The 18705-nt window shown below is 36.9% G+C and overlaps 1 protein-coding gene across 1 annotated transcript in view; it reads right to left on the bottom strand.

Moving 5' to 3' along the window:
• The window catches only part of LOC149841740 (aspartic proteinase 36-like), a 32968-nt gene extending 14617 nt beyond the window's left edge, over positions 1-18351 (bottom strand). The window contains exons 1-8 of the mRNA XM_089998676.1: positions 17875-18351; positions 17520-17640; positions 15368-15795; positions 15105-15261; positions 13643-13725; positions 13271-13367; positions 13026-13098; positions 11489-11698 (exon numbers count right to left, since the gene is read on the bottom strand). Of these exons, the coding sequence (XP_089854802.1) occupies positions 11489-11698; positions 13026-13098; positions 13271-13367; positions 13643-13725; positions 15105-15261; positions 15368-15795; positions 17520-17640; positions 17875-18143 (1438 nt within the window). The 5' untranslated portion in view covers positions 18144-18351. The remainder of the gene's footprint in view (positions 1-11488; positions 11699-13025; positions 13099-13270; positions 13368-13642; positions 13726-15104; positions 15262-15367; positions 15796-17519; positions 17641-17874) is intronic.
• Between the last annotated feature and the right edge of the window lie 354 nt (positions 18352-18705).

Here is an 18705-nt window from a genome sequence, read left to right as displayed (position 1 = left end):
AATAAATGTGTGAACATAAGCACACCAAGAACATATGGAACACTTGTGCACAAAAGCACAAAATCACAAATGTGCAAATGCACTCATAATTTTCATAAACAATGAAAGGTTGGGCAATAATCCTTAAAACCTTGATTTCAATATCCTTAAAACATTTTAAGGTTTCAAACATCATATATCCATCACATTTATATATAAATAAGAGCATTCATAAGATCAATGGCCAACATCAAACTAGTGACACACTCATATACCAAATCATTCTAGAGTCCCAAGGTGCCCATAACTCACCTCAACCCCCATCTATAATATGGTAAGTGGACAATCTAAAAAGACATAACAACGAGTGTCACACTCATAATTAGAGATCATATACCAAATCATTCTAGAGTCCCAAGGTGCCCATAACTCACCTCAACCACCATCTATAATATGACAATTTGGACAATCTAAAATGATATAACACGAGGTGCCCATAACTCACCTCAACAAACATCTCTAATAAAACAATAATAAGGCCAAAACAATGATGCATTAAAGAAACATGTGATGGACAAATATAAATGCCACAAAAAGGCAATAAACACTTTAGGAATCATTTTCAAAGAAAAGAGGACCGATTAAAAATTGAATCAAAGGTCCAATATAATCAATCACAATAATATGCTTTATAACAACAATTTTGCATAAACATGAATTATGCTTAATCTTCAAAAGAAGTCATTTATATAAAAAAGACTTATTATGCAACTAACACAATTATGAAATATTAAGCAACATCATGCGTAAGAACCGATTTGGAATAATCAAAAAGTCAAAAACAAACCTCAACTATGATAGATATAAAGTGCAATTAAATGCACACCAAATGATAATAGATGCACTTTTATGCAATGCAAGATTTTTAAATGACAATAATCTTGAATAAGCAAATAACAAACTTAGGCCAATATAGGCATTCATAAAGATGGTGAAGTTTGAAAAATCTTATGAAATCCACTATTGTAACTTAAAAAATGATGCTCACAACCAATCTCAAAAGATCCACAAAGGGTTACAAGTATTAATGAATCGTTGAAGGATATTATGCAAGGAAAAAGATACTCACAAACAATCTTCTCACAACAACCATGAAATCTTCATAAAAGAGTATATACTCACAAGAAGATTATAAGGACCGAAAGGCTCCTTAAAGAGAGCTCAAAACACACAAAATTCCCAAAGAAGGGGGAAACTCCACTAAAGTGAAAGAAATTCCAACAAAGAAGAATAATAGATTTGTTAAAAAAAAACTTTATGATAAAGTAAGATTGTACTATAGCATAAATCTATAAAATTAAACATTTATTGAGGAAAAATTCAAAAGCTTTTAAGTTTTATCAAAAAAACATGACTTAATAGGTTATTACGAACTCCTAATGTAATAAGTATGCAACAAACATTAGTGAAGACCATAAATTTTATAATGAGACAAGCTCTTTAAATCAAATTGAAAAATCTTTTAAGAGTATAAAGATGCAAAGAAAATCACCATATTCCATAAGACTATTTTAAAACTTAATTCAACCGGAATTATATAAAAAAAACTTTCTTAATTAAATGTTGCTCATATAAAAAGGACACATTGGGTAAGTGAATCAAAACTTATTAAGGAATTTAGCATTTTTCGAAAAACTACATCTCACAAACATTTTAATCTTAACATATTCTTATAAACAAAGTTAGATTTAAAATATAAATTCAAGGCTCCAATGGTCATAAATCTTTACCGACCCATTAAGTTTTGAGCAATCATATATCTAATTTTTTTTTTCGCCAAACAAGTTAGCATTTTCAAATTTTTCAAAGAAAAACATACGAAAAAGTATGTATACGAAAAAGATTCAATAGAGTATCAAGTAACTCAAATTTTTATAAAAGACAAAATGACAAAGAGTACACATAAAAAAAACATATTAAATTCTTCATACAATACTTAAGGAAATAGAATGCATACCTAATAACTTTAAGAAAGAAAAGAGAGAGAAATAAATACTTCACCATTTTTCTTTAAAAATTTCTTGAATACCACGCTTCCCGATGCACCAAAGAGCAACTCGATCTCAACTTGGCTTTGATACCATGTTAGAAAGTGGCTTTGAATACATTAGGTTCAATAAAGAACCCATACACATGCACATGAAGTGCGAATAAACCCATTAAAGGGAACAACACAAGCACATAATGTGCTAACACATAAACCCACACAAGGGGCAAAAATATGACATAAAGTCATAAGTTGAATATTATTGAAGAAGAAGGAAGAAGGGGGTATAAACCTCATACAATGGAGCATAAGCTCCTGTAAGGAGTCGAGAAATACAAGGGGGGAGACCCCTATTTATAACACAAGAGAGGAGCCACAAAGGGGGCTCCCAAAGGAGTCGTTGGGAGCTCCCAAAGGAGTCGTTGGGAGCCCCCAACGATCACATTTGTGACCGTTGGGGGCTCCCCAACGACTCTTTGGGGAGCCTCCCTAGGTGGCGCAAACCCAAAAAAGAGAAAAATAAGAAAAGAAAAAATAAAAATAAATTACAAACATATTCCGAATGGAATATGCGTAAAACTGTGAAATGTCTAAACTACCCCTATGCCTATAAATAGAGAAATATATATTTTATATATATAATTAGGATAATACATATGCATATATACCATATATGAATATGTATTATACTTTATATATATAAAATATATATAATATTACAAATGTTGAATGATACATTTTAACACCCCCCCTCAAACTTTGCGTGGGGGAACGAAAAGATTGAAGAAAGCAAGAGGAAGAATCTCAAGGCTTCAAGAGTCATCAGTATGAATGCCATTGCAAATGTCTTCCTCCAATGTCTTTAACGATGAGCACCTTCCATGATCTATCCAAGGTACTTCTTTACCTCTTATCTTCAAGATCCTGAGGAACAACAAAGAACAAGTAAAAAATATTTTTGCACTTTACTCAAAATGGAACATTCCTAACAAGGTGCAAAATTTATACTAGAATAATTACTTTAGCATGAAGAAAGTGAAGGTGTTAATGTCGTCTCAAGACCGGGGAACAGTGTTGTTAAAAACGCGCCTCAAGGCGCAAAAAGCGTGCATCGCCTCGAGGCGAGGCCCTTTTCGCCTTGAGGCGCACTTAAAAAGCGCAACAGCCTCAAGGCGTACGCCTCATGCGCCTTGAGGCGTACGCCTTGAGGCGTACGCCTTGAGGCGTACGCCTTGAGGCGAGGCGCGCCTCAAACTGAGGCGCGCATTAAGAAATCGGATGGCCCGGACCCGAGATCGACCCGGATCCGGGCCCGTATTCTCGAAAGATCGAGAACATGTCTTTAAGAAAGACAGACGCTTTCCCTCGCCCCTTCTCTCTCCACTCCGTCCCCTCTCGTCCCCCGCCACTGCTCGCCGCCGGCCACCGCTCGCCGCCGGCCACCACTCTTCCACCTTCTTCTTTCCTTTGCTGAGAAGCCATCGGCGACCCGCCGGCCACCACTCGCCGCCGGCCACCACTCTTCCACCTTCTTCTTTCCTCTGCTGAGAAGCCATCGGCGATCCGCCGGCCACCACTCGCCATCGGCCAGCGACTCACCACCACCGCCGTCCATTTCGGCGACCTCTGCGCATTCCGGTGACAGGTAAGATCTGTGTGTGGTAAGGTCTGTCTATTCAAATGCATTGTGAAAGCAAAGTGAAAAGTAGGGGTAGCACATCCTCGGGGGAAAAGTGATCCTTTCAAAAGACAAACAAATTTTGCAAGCAGTGCTCCCAAATTAGCAGGAAAACTCAAAATGGAAAGAATCACGATACCAAGATTCTTTGAAGCACAAAGGAGAATACCACTATCATCACAATAATTAAGCTATTGAAGGTTACTAACTAGGATTAGCCAAAGATGGGAGCAAACGTAGCGTGCACTCAATATTGTGAACTAAAAGTTCCAACAGGGTTTGGCACAATATCGAATAGCATCAAACATTATAATGGTTTACTCCACTAAGGATACAGATAAATGTACGCTTACAAGGGATTTTGAAATTACAATGGAAAAACCAAATTATTGCAATGGATTTTAGGAATGTTAAACAGACATGTCCTTTAAGCTTATAGCAGCCATGTTATTAGTAAAAACAAATGCAAAAATGTAATATCTTAGTGCATATGTGCATAAAACCAGGCATTGCAAGTTCCATCTACATTATATGCAAAACTGAGTGAAAGAACATGTAAACAGAAAACACTAGCACAAGGGTCATAGTCAGGGTGTCCATTGCACGAACACAGTATATACGAAAATAGAATACCTGCAGCAACCAAAATCATTCATGATTTCAACATACTTGGCTAGATGAGATCGTGTAATAGGGGTGTGATGAATAAGATGGATATAGACTCCCATGGTGCACATGGAGCGTGTTTTTTGACCAATTAATAAGCACTCCCTTGAGCTATTGGCCATTTATATGTTTTTTGGGACTTTCAGTTGTAATTGTGAATGTTAACACTCTCATTTTGAAGAATTCTGGACAAATACATTAACATTTGGTTGTTAATGTTAACATGCATTTTTTAATTATGACATGATGTTGTTAGTGCTAATATGCATTTTGTTGTTAATGTTAGTTTTTTATTGAATGAATGCTCATATTTATGCAATTAGATACTTATATAGATCAAGTTGTTGCATTAATGCTACTTTTACATGTTAATCTCATATTTTTTTCGTATTTATTTGAGATTTTTTATTTCGTGTTGGTTGGCGCTTCATCAATAAAGCATTTCTTATTTATTTATAATTTTAGATCATTTTTATAGTTTTTTTTAAGTTAAAAAAATTTTTTTTTGAGGCTTACGCTTTGCGCCTCGAGGCTTACGCCTCGCCTCGGATTTTGGTGGAGCGCCTCGCTACGCCTCAACGCTTTTAACAACACTGCCGGGGAACAACTTAAGAACTTACAAGCTTCCCCACTTCAAGAATCAAAGCCAAGATACAAGTGGTTAAGGCGGAAAGAGAGATTATAGCAAATTTGTATGCCACTTTTGTAAGGAACCGGGACACATCAAGCCAATTTGTTCAAAGTAGGAGAAGTTGTTAGCTATGGGTACCACATCCCAACCTCAAAAAGAAGAGTCTATGATTGTTATGAGTCGTCAGTTTATAGATAATGTAGTTGAGGTGCGTAGGAAGGGTGATAGAATTTTACTTATTAAATTAGTATTAAGTACGGATATTATTAATATTATTAGTGTTTATGCACCTCAAGTAGGTTTAGATGATTCCATTAAGCATCAATTTTGGGAAGATTTAGATGGAGTAGTACAAGGGATATCTTATGGAGAAAAGTTTTTCATCGGCGGTGACCTTAATGGACATGTAGGCATTAGTAGGGATGGATTTGAGAGTATCCATGGAGGCTATGGTATAGGAGAAAGAAATGAAAGTGGAGAAAGGATTTTAGATTTTTGTTAGTCCTATGATATGATCTTAGCAAACACTTGGTTTAGGAAGAGGGAGTCTCACCTAGTAATATTTAAAAGTGGGGTTAATACGAGTCAGATAGATTTTTTCCTACTTAGAAAGAGAGATAGGGGTTGTTGCATCGATTGTAAGGTTATACCGGGAGAAAGTGTAGCTACACAACATAGAGTCTTAATTTTAGATCTTAGAATTAGACAATGCCGCAAAAGGGATAGACATAGGATAGATCCTAGAATTAAGTGGTGGGCACTGAAAGGAGCTAAACAAGGAATGTTTGTAGAGCAGGTAGTTAAGGAAGTTGATTGGTGTCTCGAGGAGGATTCAGAATCAATGTGGAATAAGATAGCGGGTGGCATGAGAAAAGTGGCTAAGGAGGTATTGGGTGAGTCTAAAGGCGGTGCACCAATAGGTAAAGATACATCATGGTGGAACGAGGATGTCAAATTAGCTATTAAGGTTAAAATAGAGTGTTATAGAAATCTAAGTAAGAGTCGTGATAGTGAGAATTTGGAGAAGTATATGATAGCAAAGAAGGAAGCTAAAAAAATAGTTCGAAACGCGAGGGCTAAGGTATATAAGGAGGTTTATGACAAGTTGGATACCAAAGAAGGCGAGAAGGATATTTATAGGCTTGCAAAGATGAGAGATAGGAAATCGAGGGATTTGGGTATGGTTAGATGTATCAAAGATGAAACGCAAAGGGTTTTAGTCAAAGATGAGGAGATTAAAGAGAGATGGAAAGATTATTTTGATAAGCTATTTAATGATAGTCATGCTCAAGATCTTGGAGACTCTTCTCCATTCCTTTTCATGAGATAAATCGTGACTTCATGCGCAAGATTCAAAAGAAAGAAATTGCAGAGGCTTTGAAGAAAATGAAATCAAGAAGGGCAGTTGGCCCAGATGGTATACCTATCGAGGCTTGGAAATGCTTGGGAGAGAAAGGTTTAGAATGGTTGACATATCTTTTTAACTTGATTTGGCGAACAAATAAGATGCCTAATGAGTGGAGGAAGAGTACTTTAGTGCCTTTATATAAGAATAAGGGTGATATACAAGATTGCACAAACTATCGTGGTATAAAACTCATGAGTCATACTATGAAACTTTGGGAGAGGGTGATTGAGTCTAGGTTGAGGAAGGTTGTCATGATATCGGAGAATCAATTTGGTTTTATGCCTGGAAGATCAACTATGGAAGCTATACATCTTCTTAGACAACTTAGACAAAGATTTGCATATGGTATTTATTGATTTAGAGAAGGCATACGATAGAGTACCTAGGGACGTTCTCTGGTGGACAATGATGAAGAAAGGTGTTTCTCTCAAGTACATTAGTATAATTAAAGATATGTATGAAGGAGTAGTAACCAATGTCCGCACTTGGGGAGGGGTGACAACCAATTTTCCGATAACGGTTGGGTTACATCAAGGATCTGCTTTAAGCCCTTTCCTATTTGCGATAGTGATGGATGAGCTTACGAGATCAATTCAAGAAAATGTACCGTGGTGTATGTTGTTTGTTGATGATATTGTTTTGATTGATGAGTCTAGAGCTGGGGTTAATGCTAAGTTAGAATTATGGAGACAGACATTGGAAGCTAGAGGTTTTAAGTTGAGTAAGAGTAAGACTGAATATATGGAATGTCGGTTTAGTAAGCAACCAAGTAGTGATGGGAGTGTAGTGAAGCTTGGTGAGCAAGAAATACCGGTGAATGATTATTTCAAATATTTGGGATCCATCATTCAAAAGTATGGAGAAATTGATGGAGATGTAAATCATAGGATAAAGGTTGGGTGAATGAAATGGAAAAGTGCAACTGGAGTGTTGTGCGATCGTAGAATGCCATTGCGGTTGAAGGGAAAGTTTTATAGGACGACTATTAGACCCGCTTTACTATATGGTACGGAATGTTGGGCTGCCAAGAGACATCATATTCAAAAAATGAGTGTAGCTGAGATGCGGATGCTTAGATGGATGTGTGGAAATACAATAAAAGATAAGATTCAGAACGAGGAGATACGTAAGAAGGTAGGTGTTGCACCCATTGAAAATAAGATGCGAGAGAATCGTTTACGGTGGTTTGGACATTCGGCGAAGGCCTAATGATGCTCCAGTTAGAAGGTTGGAGAAATGGGAAAATATATTAGTTAAAAGAGGTCGGGGTAGGCCTAGGAAGACTTGGATGGAGATGATAGGAAAGGATATGAATGCTTTGAACCTCACCGAGGACATGGCATTGGATAGAAATGATTGGAGGAAAAGGATTCATGTGGAAGACCCAAAATGAATTTCTTTTTTGGTTCATATCGCTGACCCCAATTGTTTTGGGATGAAGGCATTGTTGTTGTTGTTGTTATTTGTTAAATGTTGGATAGAGGATCGCCGGTCCGGGAGGTTGATTGGAGAAGGCTCTAGGAAGGGAGATTTTTACTATGTCGACTCCCTTCAAATTCCAAATAACCCTTTTTGTAATGTTGTCCAAGAAAAGGATATTAATGTATGACACAAGAGACTTGGACATCCAAATGTTGTAAAAATTTCCTACTTACCTTTTGTTACACACCTATGTAAAAATGATTTCACTTGTAACGATTGTATTCTTGGGAAAAATGAAAAAGATACCTTTTTGTTAAAGATCTATGTTTACAACACGACCTTTTGAAATTGTACATTCGGATGTATGAGGACCGGCACCAATTTTATCAAAAGATGGTTTTGCGTATTATGTAATTTTTGTTGACGACTACACAAGATATTGTTGGATATTTTTTCTTAAGCACAAATATGAAGTTTTTTCGACTTTCAAAACCTATCATATGATGATTAAAAATCAATTTAATGAAAACCTAAAAATTTTCAGAACTGACGCTGACGGAGAATATCTTTCAAGTGAATTCAAAATTTATCTTGAAAGTCATGGTATTCTTCATCAAAGATCTTGTTCAAAAACTCCTCAGCAAAATGGATTAGCCGAAAGAAAGCATAGACATATAATAGAGACAACTTGAACCCTTAAAGCATAAAATCAATTTTAAATGATAGATTTGAAATGTCTGATTTGGGATTTCTAACCTGTTTTCTGGGTATTGAAGTGGCATACTCTTATAGAGGGTATTTTTTATCTCAAACTAAGTTTGCCGCCTATGAGATTCTTGATAGGTCAGGTATTACAGATGATAAAGTTTGTGAGACTTCTGCTATAGTAGGAGCCCAAATGAAGATTGATTATGGCATTCCCCTCACAGATCTCACTCCCTACAGACAACTTGTGGGATCATTGATGTATCTAAGTATTACTAGACCAGATATCTCTCATGCAATCCATACTGCAAGCCAGTTTCAGCATGCTCCAACATATGTTCACATGAGTGTCATTTTTGCGGATCATCAGATACATAAATGATACATTAAATAAGGAAGTATTCTTATCCTCTTCCTCTAAATTGAAATTAATTGCTTATACTAACTCTGACTGGGGAGGTGACCCAAATAACCGTCACTCTACCACTGGTTTTTGTGTGTTTCTAGGAGACTCGCTGATCTCATAGAGATGTAAGAAGCAACAAAAAATATCTTTATCATCTACCGAAGCTGAATATCGAGCCGTGGCAACTACTACCATGAAAATTGTATGGATTCATCAGGTATTAGAAAACATAGGGATCAATGTAGAAGGGCCCACCAAGCTTTGCTGTGATAACAAGAGTGTAATTTATATTGCCAAAAATCACACATTTCATGAGCGTACCAAACATATTGAGATGGACTATCACTATGTTCGTGAAGCATATCTGAAAGGCGTCATTGATCTTCCATATGTAACTTATGTGCTCCGTGTTTCAACTTTCTTTTTGGCAAACTTTCGGTCATCTTGCCCTAAGTTTGAGAGGGGGTGTTAATTTATATTACTGAAACCTTGTAATATTATATATTTGATATATATAAAGAAGGATACATATACATATATGATATATATGTATATGTATTTATCTTTATATATATATATAATATATATATATTTCATTATTTTAGCCATAAGGGTAGTTTAGTCATTTCTACAGTTTTACGCACATTCATTTTCATGAATGTGATTGTAATCTTTTTTTACTTTCTTATTTTCTTTTCTTTTTATTTTTTAACTTTTGTACCAAAAGGTACCTTGGGGGGCCCACTCAAATAGACGTTGGGCCCCTCCAACGACTACATTTGTGACCGTTGGAGGGGCTCCAACGTCTATGAGTGGAGCCCATCCAAGGCTCCTTTCTTGCTTGTTATAAATAGGGGCTCTCCCCTTGTAACTCTTAAGGCTTTGGGTCAAAGCCTATGTGTGATCTAATAAATTTTTTCATTTTTTTATGCATTAGTGCATTTGTGAGATATTGTGGGTTGTGCCTTTGTGCACAAGTGTTCTAAGTGTTCTTATTGTGCATTTGTGCACTTGTTTTCCATCAAGAACATTGTGTCTTGATCATAGTGTCTTTTTAAAGACACTTTCACAAGAAGATGCAGTCAAGATCGATGGAACTTACCACTTCAAGGCTTCGATACCATGCGAAATATGATATTGGAAGTTGTGTCTTGCACAAACAAACAGACAAGAAAGAAAAGAGGAAGAGAGAGAATCTGGAAAACTAAATAGATGTCTTCTCTAGTATAGGGTGGCATCTTTTTCTTTTTATATTAGTGTGAGGTAGTTTACAATATTGAGGTAGTTTACAATATTGCCCCTTTACAATAGAATAAATACAAGGATGGTACAACCATAGTCGGGTTTGGATCTGGACCCGGATCTAGTATAAACTTAACATGAAGGTCACTTTGGAAGCGAAAAACTCTGCTCTTCGTCAAAAGGAGGGAAGCTTTGGGAAACCTGCTTCCGAAATATAGGAAACTTGATTCTCTTCAGTGAGAAGCCCGCTTCCTTCTCGTTTCCTCAATTGATTCCCTTTCGCTTCTTTAACATTTCCCTCTCACTTCTTATCACTTTTCACTTGTTTTCCCCTCAAGTCTTATGTTTTTTATATTAGAAAATTATAATTTTTTAATAACAATCTTGCATATTGGATTTATATTTGTGTTTGTGTCTGCCAATGTTTCATTTTGCTTTCTACGTGTTTCCTTTTCATTTTTCATGTGCTTGCATAAACGCTTCACAATTGTATCCAACTTCCTACTTCATACTACTTTTTAACACTCGCATCCCCGCTTCCGCTTCATGCATTGCTTCTCGTATCGATTTTGTTCCTGGTAACTATGGTATCTAGCCGTTGGACTAGTTTAATAGCTAATTAGGCTGGTCGCTATGGCTAGAAATCCAAGGATGGAAATGCCCCTAGAGGGCATGACCTATTACACAAAATAAATAATAAAAAACAAAAAAATTTACATGAGATTTAAAATTATATATATGTATACTAATACATATACAATGTATATACATATTAATATATATATATATATATACACAAAGAAAACAAAAAATGAATAAATAAATAGATACATTTTAACACAAGACGTACATAGTATGTCAGTTTGCCTACAGAACCAGCAAGACCAGAACAGAAGTAGAAACCAACACACATAAATTAAATGAAATACCTTTATGAGTATCACTGCTCTAAACTGTACAATGTTCCCGAATTTTTGTTTTGGCTGGAGTACGTGGCAAGTGTCGCTTCACTAGGAGTAAATATGAACTTGCATATGCAAGAATACAATATTATGTATCACTTTGCAGTATGTATTTTGCATACAGAACAATCAGGGACCTTTAGAACTTCAACATATTGACAGAAACATTTACAACAATTATAATAACCAATATATAACCAGCTGACAGTAAAGAAATAAATAAGTGCATTGACTTGGAAATAAGCTCCAGCTTTTTCTTTGGAACTTATTTATTTAATCAGCTCTTGGTGTAGCTGCAAAACAAGGCAACAGAAAACATGAGCCATTTGCACACTAGAAGACCTGAAGCAGAAGAAGTTGGTGCTTCACTAGGAGGCATAATCGGTGGTGAGCCTGGCAAGGTTGAGTTCCTTCCAGACGATGGAGGGGGTGCAGGTGGAGGTGCTCCATTCAGTTGAAGTCTGTCCCACAACTCTGAGCAGTTGGTCTTCCAGAACCCAATCTTTTCACTTGCACGATCATAAGTTACTAGTGTGTTGCGGACAATAATTCCTGCATGATATCACATTATCAATCATCAATATAATTTCAGATTTGCATGAGGGTTACTTAGTGATGCCTTAATAAGGTGAGGATGCAAAGGCCTTGATTATACAAAAATAAAAACCACTATATTTAGCAAATTATAAGGGAGGGCAACAGACCAAGCCTCTGAGAGGCTTAAGCTTTGTTAATAAATGAGCTGAGCTAAGGCTCACAAAAAGCTTGTTAAGCTTATTACATTTTTGTTAAACTGCATAAGATAAAAAGATTTTTATCGCAACAAATGATATCGATGTAGTGGGATACATACTCTCCTAAAAATTAGGTGTGCACTTGTCTGCCCCTGCCTTGAACCAATCAAACAGATGACCGTATGGTCAAGAAAGCCTAATCAATATTATCTACATGGTTCGTTTAGTAAAAAAACAAAAATTGAACTATATTATTGCAATCTGTCAGACGGATTTTGAAGGGATGCAAAAATCAACAGCCCACAACCTACCAAACTTTTATGGCTCAAAAGATCATGATTTTACTTCAAAAAACACAATCCAAGGAGTGATCCCTAGGGAAAAACCATTCTGCACGCAACTACAGGGTTAAACCGAGTGAAAAACAGAATTTTGAGTGAATACCTACCAATCACTATATATATATATATATAGAGAGAGAGAGAGTATAGAAATGTGTAGTAGAATTTTTCAACAATAATAATTTTGGAATGGGATGGGATAGATAACATCTTGAAGGATAATATGCCCTCTACAATTATCTGGCTGTTGGAAAATAGTAGTAGGATGACTTTTTACACATGGTACTGAAAGGTGCTAGAGTATATCACTTGGACGATAAATGTACAGAAACATTTCAGTTATAAATAAATAAATGTATATATATATATATATGTTTGCTAAAGCTTAGCTAAGTCATACTTGCACAAATTCAATGAAGCTGAGCTTCAAAACAGATGTTCAAGCTTGGATAGAGCTCAATCCTTAATATATATTATATTGATTTATTGATTTATTTATCATACCAAGACACAAATAGCTCTGGCTACAGAGCCACAAGCAAATGGAACAATGGAAAGAATGACAGAGTAATGCATGTATAGCAAATTCTAATGCTAGACCAGATAATTTCATCAAACGAAAAGGCCTTATTTTGTAGGAGAAAATTCAAAGACTAGAATTAAGAAGTTGCCTATAGAACAATGGAAAGCAAAAGACAGCAATGCATGTAGAATAGCCAGACCTTAAGTCTAGCCATCTAATATTATGTTTGCAAATTAGTTGTTAATGCTGTAAAAAAAAATGATGTATGTAGATAGCAGTACCTCCCAAAAGAGTCGTAGGATCTTTCCCGTTTTGAAAAACTCCCAGGCAATAGGCGCCATGTACCTTTGAATGCTTTTGTTCAGTACAAAAGAAAAAAAGAAAAGAGGAAGAATCAGATAATAAGGTTCCATATTGTAACCTGGCACTACTACGGACATAAAAGAGCAGAATATATCAAAGAAACCAATGATAAACCATATGGTAACAAAGGATGGGAGTATATAGTGATAAAAAGAACAATCACCCTGAACAAGTAGTTTTCAGGAGATAAAGATAACTTCTGCCCATTGCTGAATACCATATTGACCAAGGGAAACGTCTCAGAAAGTTGAGAGATGTCACTGACAGCATTACATGAGTCCATTAGTCAAGATTCAACTTCAAAATATAATAATAACATAAGACAACACCTAGAACCCCATAAAGGAGTATCCTTGAGACATATTGATTCATCTCCATTAGTAACTGAAAAGCAGAGAGTGCAAATTAAAGCAAGACACAGTTGGAATTCTGTTGCAGTGTTGCACACAAAAACTCATTCATATCCAACTTGGATCCACCATACTCTAAAATCCTCTAAAAGAATGAAATTTGAATAAGATGCAAGGTCTATCACCTTCCAGCTCCAGCAAAACAAATGTCATGATATGAAGTGTCTGGACCAGCAACCCGTTTGAGAGAGTGAAGGCTCTTAATCAACTAAGCATTGAGAAGAAAATAATTAGGGCAAGCATTTTATTACAAATTATTAGTATTTAAATTCAATAACTACTGAAAAGAGTCAATTTACTAGAAGAAACATTCTCAGAGATATTACTCAACAAGATGAAGCACTAGTCACACCTCAATATAAGGGAATCTTCACAACCATTTCAAAGATAAAAAAAATTAAGCTCTTAAATAAGATTAAGACATTTAATCATAAACCTTGTAAATAGCTAGTGTGTGAAGGCATGCACTACAATAAGAAGTCACAAGTAGCTTCCAGTAAGAACAGGCCAACTGCTTGCAGGTAATGCAGCTTCGTGCTGTACCTGCTGGTTTGTTTCCCCTTTAATTAATTGAAGTAGAGCCTGGCATAACACTTGTAGTTCGAGCTTGCACACACTTGGATAAGCTCCTGTCAGTAAGCCTTCTCAAGATATGGCACACCTAGGTTTTTTATTTAGTTATTCACGGAAAGTACAATGCTGGTGTGTTGGCAGTACCAATCTTTTTGCATAGAGGCCATGGGTTCAATTCCCATGACTCCTCTCTACCATTTAAAAAAACAAGCCCAGCCTCGAGTTCAGCTCAGGTTATTTACACGGTTACACCCATCAGGAAAAAATCCCATGAAATTATCAAGTGACATGATGTGGAAAATTTCATACATCTGGTCCTAATCATCATCAAGGGTTTTATCACATTATCAGAAAATATATACATATAAAATAAAACAAGGAAAAAACACCACTCGCTTTAGTTCCTGTCATTGTAACTGCAATTTTTCAAGATTTCTGATTTAGAAAGGAAAATATTTATCAATTGCAAAAAAGTTGTTGGAAGTTGGAACTATCATGATGCCATCCAGCTTTGGAGTTTCTAAATGCATATGCACTATGCACATAATTACCTTATCATGTCCATGGCTACGGACACCTTTCTTATGTCCTACAAACTCCACTTGTATATTAGAGTGCACAGAACATGCTTCACTATCTAGGTAACTTCAACCTGCATAAGGTTCTACATATTCAAATGTTTTAGCCAAAAATTGGAACAACACATATACAGCTTTCCCCTGACACACCCTTTTTCAACACACTTTGTGCAGATGACAAAACAAAGAATGCATGCCATCAACTTGCAACCCTAATGAACATTTTTATCAATATTGCAGCCCTAATGTATATTTTACCATATTGGATTTCAAGATTCAAGATTTTACCGAGATTTACAGAAAATGATAATACATCCAGAAAAATTGCCATGTTGAGATGCAGCTGAGACATATACATGGGATTATGTTGTACACTATATACATATAATTATATAAACACACTATTTATTTATTGAGAGAGAGAAAGAGAACTTACAGCATCTCTAAATGCAATAAATGCTGTCTCAGGTAGGTAAGCATATGTAGTACCACTATCCAGCACAGTCCCATGCTTGCCATTGAATATACTCGGATTCAACTGCAATTTGTTTCCGGCTACATGTATTTCCCTCAGCTCAATATTGTAATAGGGACTGTTTCCACCCGAAAACTAGAGTAAATGTGCCATATTACTACTAAATGTATTTGCCAGGAAATCGAAAATCATGATAAATTATGAAATTTAAGCAAAAACTCTACCTGCGACCAGGATCTGATGGAGAAAACACCATCCCAGAAGGTGGAGGAATTCCACCTAGCACCATTGCACCCCCACCAACCTCCATTCCTCCATAACATAAAGAAAATGAATCACTAATTACACCCTTTTCAACAAGTTGATCCATGATACTAAGTTGGCCTCGTCCCAGCCCCATAATGCCATCAGCACGCTGACTGAACAGATCACCAGTTTCCGAATTCTCACAGCCAAAAACAACACGCTGTGGTGCAAGAGAACTTTCATTGCCAAGGGACACAACATCTTGACCTAGCACCCCACTACTGGAGCTCATTTCTGCATATTGTCTTTCATAAATGCATTGCACATTATCTTTATCACAGGTACAATCAATGTTACACTTTACTGGCTCGTAGGTGCTGGACTGGTCAGGTTGAAACCTAGGATCCTAGCCACCAAAAAAATCAACAGCATTTAATAGTTGATGGAAAATTATGACAAAAAATGCCCTATGAGCAAAGAACAAATGAAATAAGATGTGGAAAACAAATCAATATAAAGAGAAACTGCACACGGACATTATACAAACAGATAAAGAATAGAAGGAGCTTAAAAAGAGGCATCAGAATAGCTTGATTTCTTAATATTCTCAATGGTGAAAGTGTCAAGAGGCAGGCAACATCAGACACGGTATGATATGCCAAGACCTGTCCGAAAATGTCCACTTTCTGTTTGTTCAGCCCTTTCTCCATGTGTTTATTATTTGTGTATGTGATGCCACAGATCCAATAAGTCGTGCACAAACAGATCCATTAATTCAAGAAAAGATGTATGTTATCCATCTGTAAACCACAGCCTTAATTACACACTCAGGAATAACAACCAGAACCTTCTTTTTTTGCTACAGAACCCATGTCAACATAGGAAAAAAACATAGCAAGTACTTGGAACTACTACTCGCGCTGTTTTAGTATGAAGATTGCTCAAAAACTCATTGACAATTAGGTTTCAAGATTTTTTATCAAAAACCTTTTCCTGCCAACAAAAATCAGAAAAACACATTATAAAAACAGTGACAAGATCTCACCACAATAAAATACAAAAGCAAAAATAAATAAGCCATTACTAGTGGTCTTAATGAACTTGAGATTCAAATCATGACAAATCCCCCAAGGCTATTTAATTCAATAAGGAAACTATGACACAGAGAAATCCATTTTACTCACATGCTATGTTTTCCTTAATAGCATTCTTAACAGAATAATCCACAAAAATAACCATTCCCATTTCCCATATCTGCATCCATGTGAAAGATGGAGCAAATCTGACCTGCTTAGTGCAACCTTCAACATGTTTAAAAGTAAACCTCACACCACTACATCTTTACTAATCACAAAGATTACCAGAACCATGTGCGGAAGTAATATTACAACCAAACGCTTCATGTGGAACTTCAATTTGGGTTCGTCACCCCGATTCCACCGGAGGGAAAATCACAATTTTAAACTAAAAATGCAATGAATCTATTTTGCTAAACCCATACAACCACCATCAACAAGAAATTCTTGTAAAACTGAATTGACTCAATAGAGTCCAACCACAAGTCAGGTAGACCAGTCCCGAACAAGTCTTATGAAATCCAAAAGAATTGTTAGGCCCTAATGTTTGAAAAACTGAACTATAGAGAGAGACACTTGAATGTTTGATTTGGTTGAAAAGCCGTCCAACCACTGGTCCAAGCCACTAGATTAACTGGTTACAGGCAGCAGGTTGTATTGTCTTGAACAAGCCTTATTTTCTAAAATCAAGCTCTCTCAGTTGACCTTCTTCTTTAAATCAATCTTATAAGGAATTCAAACATTGATTGCGGGTTCCCTAATCTCCCACTAAAGCAGGAGGACTATGAGTATACGGGCACGGCAAAATATGCTGCCACATAACCAAAAAAGAAAAATCCATTTCAGCCAGATCACACTTAGAATTCAAGATTTAATATATCCTTGGCCTGATGATTTCCACATTGTTTGCAAGCAAAGCAAGGGACATAAGCAAAAGTACTGCCCGAATTGACTACAAATACGGATATAACACAAAAGAAAAGGAAATTGCAACCAGAATTTTCATTTCAATTCAAACATGTCACTTAGAATTCAAATTTCAATCCATACTTGCCTGATGAACTCCACATTGTTCACAAGTAGAGCAAGGAACATAAGTAACTGTACTGCCTGAGTCGACTATAAGAGCGAATTCTTGCGGAGGCGTTCCAATCCACAGCCTAGTCGTGTAATACCTGAACGAAATAAAACCCAACACCGATCATTCGCCCCCATTCCAATGCCCAAATCCAAATACAATTAACCCCAATAATCGAAACAACAAGAATTCCTTTCCGAGAAATTCCAGAATCACCACCTAAATTCTGATCTAGAATCGTTTCTATCCCAGAACCCATTTCAAGATACAGGTTTTACTCTCCGATGCCCATCACCCAAAAACAAAATCTAAGAACAACGCAAAGAATTACCCATTAGCGAGAAGATCGTCGTATAATTTCATGTGGGCATTCGGAGTCCGATGCGGGTCCGATCCCTGCGCCTTCCGACGGGGCCGCGGAGAATTCGCCGGCGACAGAACCAGCGGCAATACCATCGGCGACCCTCGGCCGCCGGCGACCCTCGGATTTCTATTCCGGCTGGCGACGCCGCCAACACCATATATTTCACGGCAGAAGCAGAGATCGCCAAGAAAGAACCCCAAGCAAACCAGAAGGTAGAGACGCGAAATCGACGCCATGGACGGAGGGACCCACAACAGGAAACTAGTGGACGAACGCTTCCCCGACTCGACAGAGCTTCAGAAGAAGAGGAGGACGGAATTGGGAGACATTGTGAAGGAGAAGAGGGGGTTTTCGGGAAATTGGGAAAGGGGAAAGGGTGTGGGGGGGGAAGATGCCACCAGAAGCGATTGCATTTCGGAGATTTGGAGAGGGAGGGAGGGCCGTAGACGTTGGTTTATAGGCTTCTCTGCGTCTGCGTGTGGGGAGAGCGTTGACCTGTTTCAAAGAGGTTTTGGGTCAGTGTTTCTGAGATTTACTTTTCCCTTGCTTTCTAGGGACGATCGCACCCTTTGAGGTATTTTTCCCAAGTGATTCATATGTGATCAAACGACCCAAAATACCGGGTGCTCTATTTAAAATTATGTAAGTTTGGTTTGATGGGCAACAGAATCCAAATCAAATTTGGTTTGGTGAATTGCTCCTTGTAATTCGGATTTCCATTTTAAATGATAAAGCAACTCTCATTTGTAAAAGCAAATGCGAGTCCATCATCCATTTCTCACCACTCGTTTTTTTTTT

This window comes from Nuphar pumila, chromosome 3, assembly GCF_984573655.1.
Source record: "Nuphar pumila chromosome 3, dmNupPumi1.hap1.1, whole genome shotgun sequence".
In the NCBI taxonomy this organism is placed as follows: Eukaryota; Viridiplantae; Streptophyta; class Magnoliopsida; order Nymphaeales; family Nymphaeaceae; genus Nuphar; species Nuphar pumila.
This window is presented reverse-complemented; position numbering and strand designations above follow the sequence as displayed.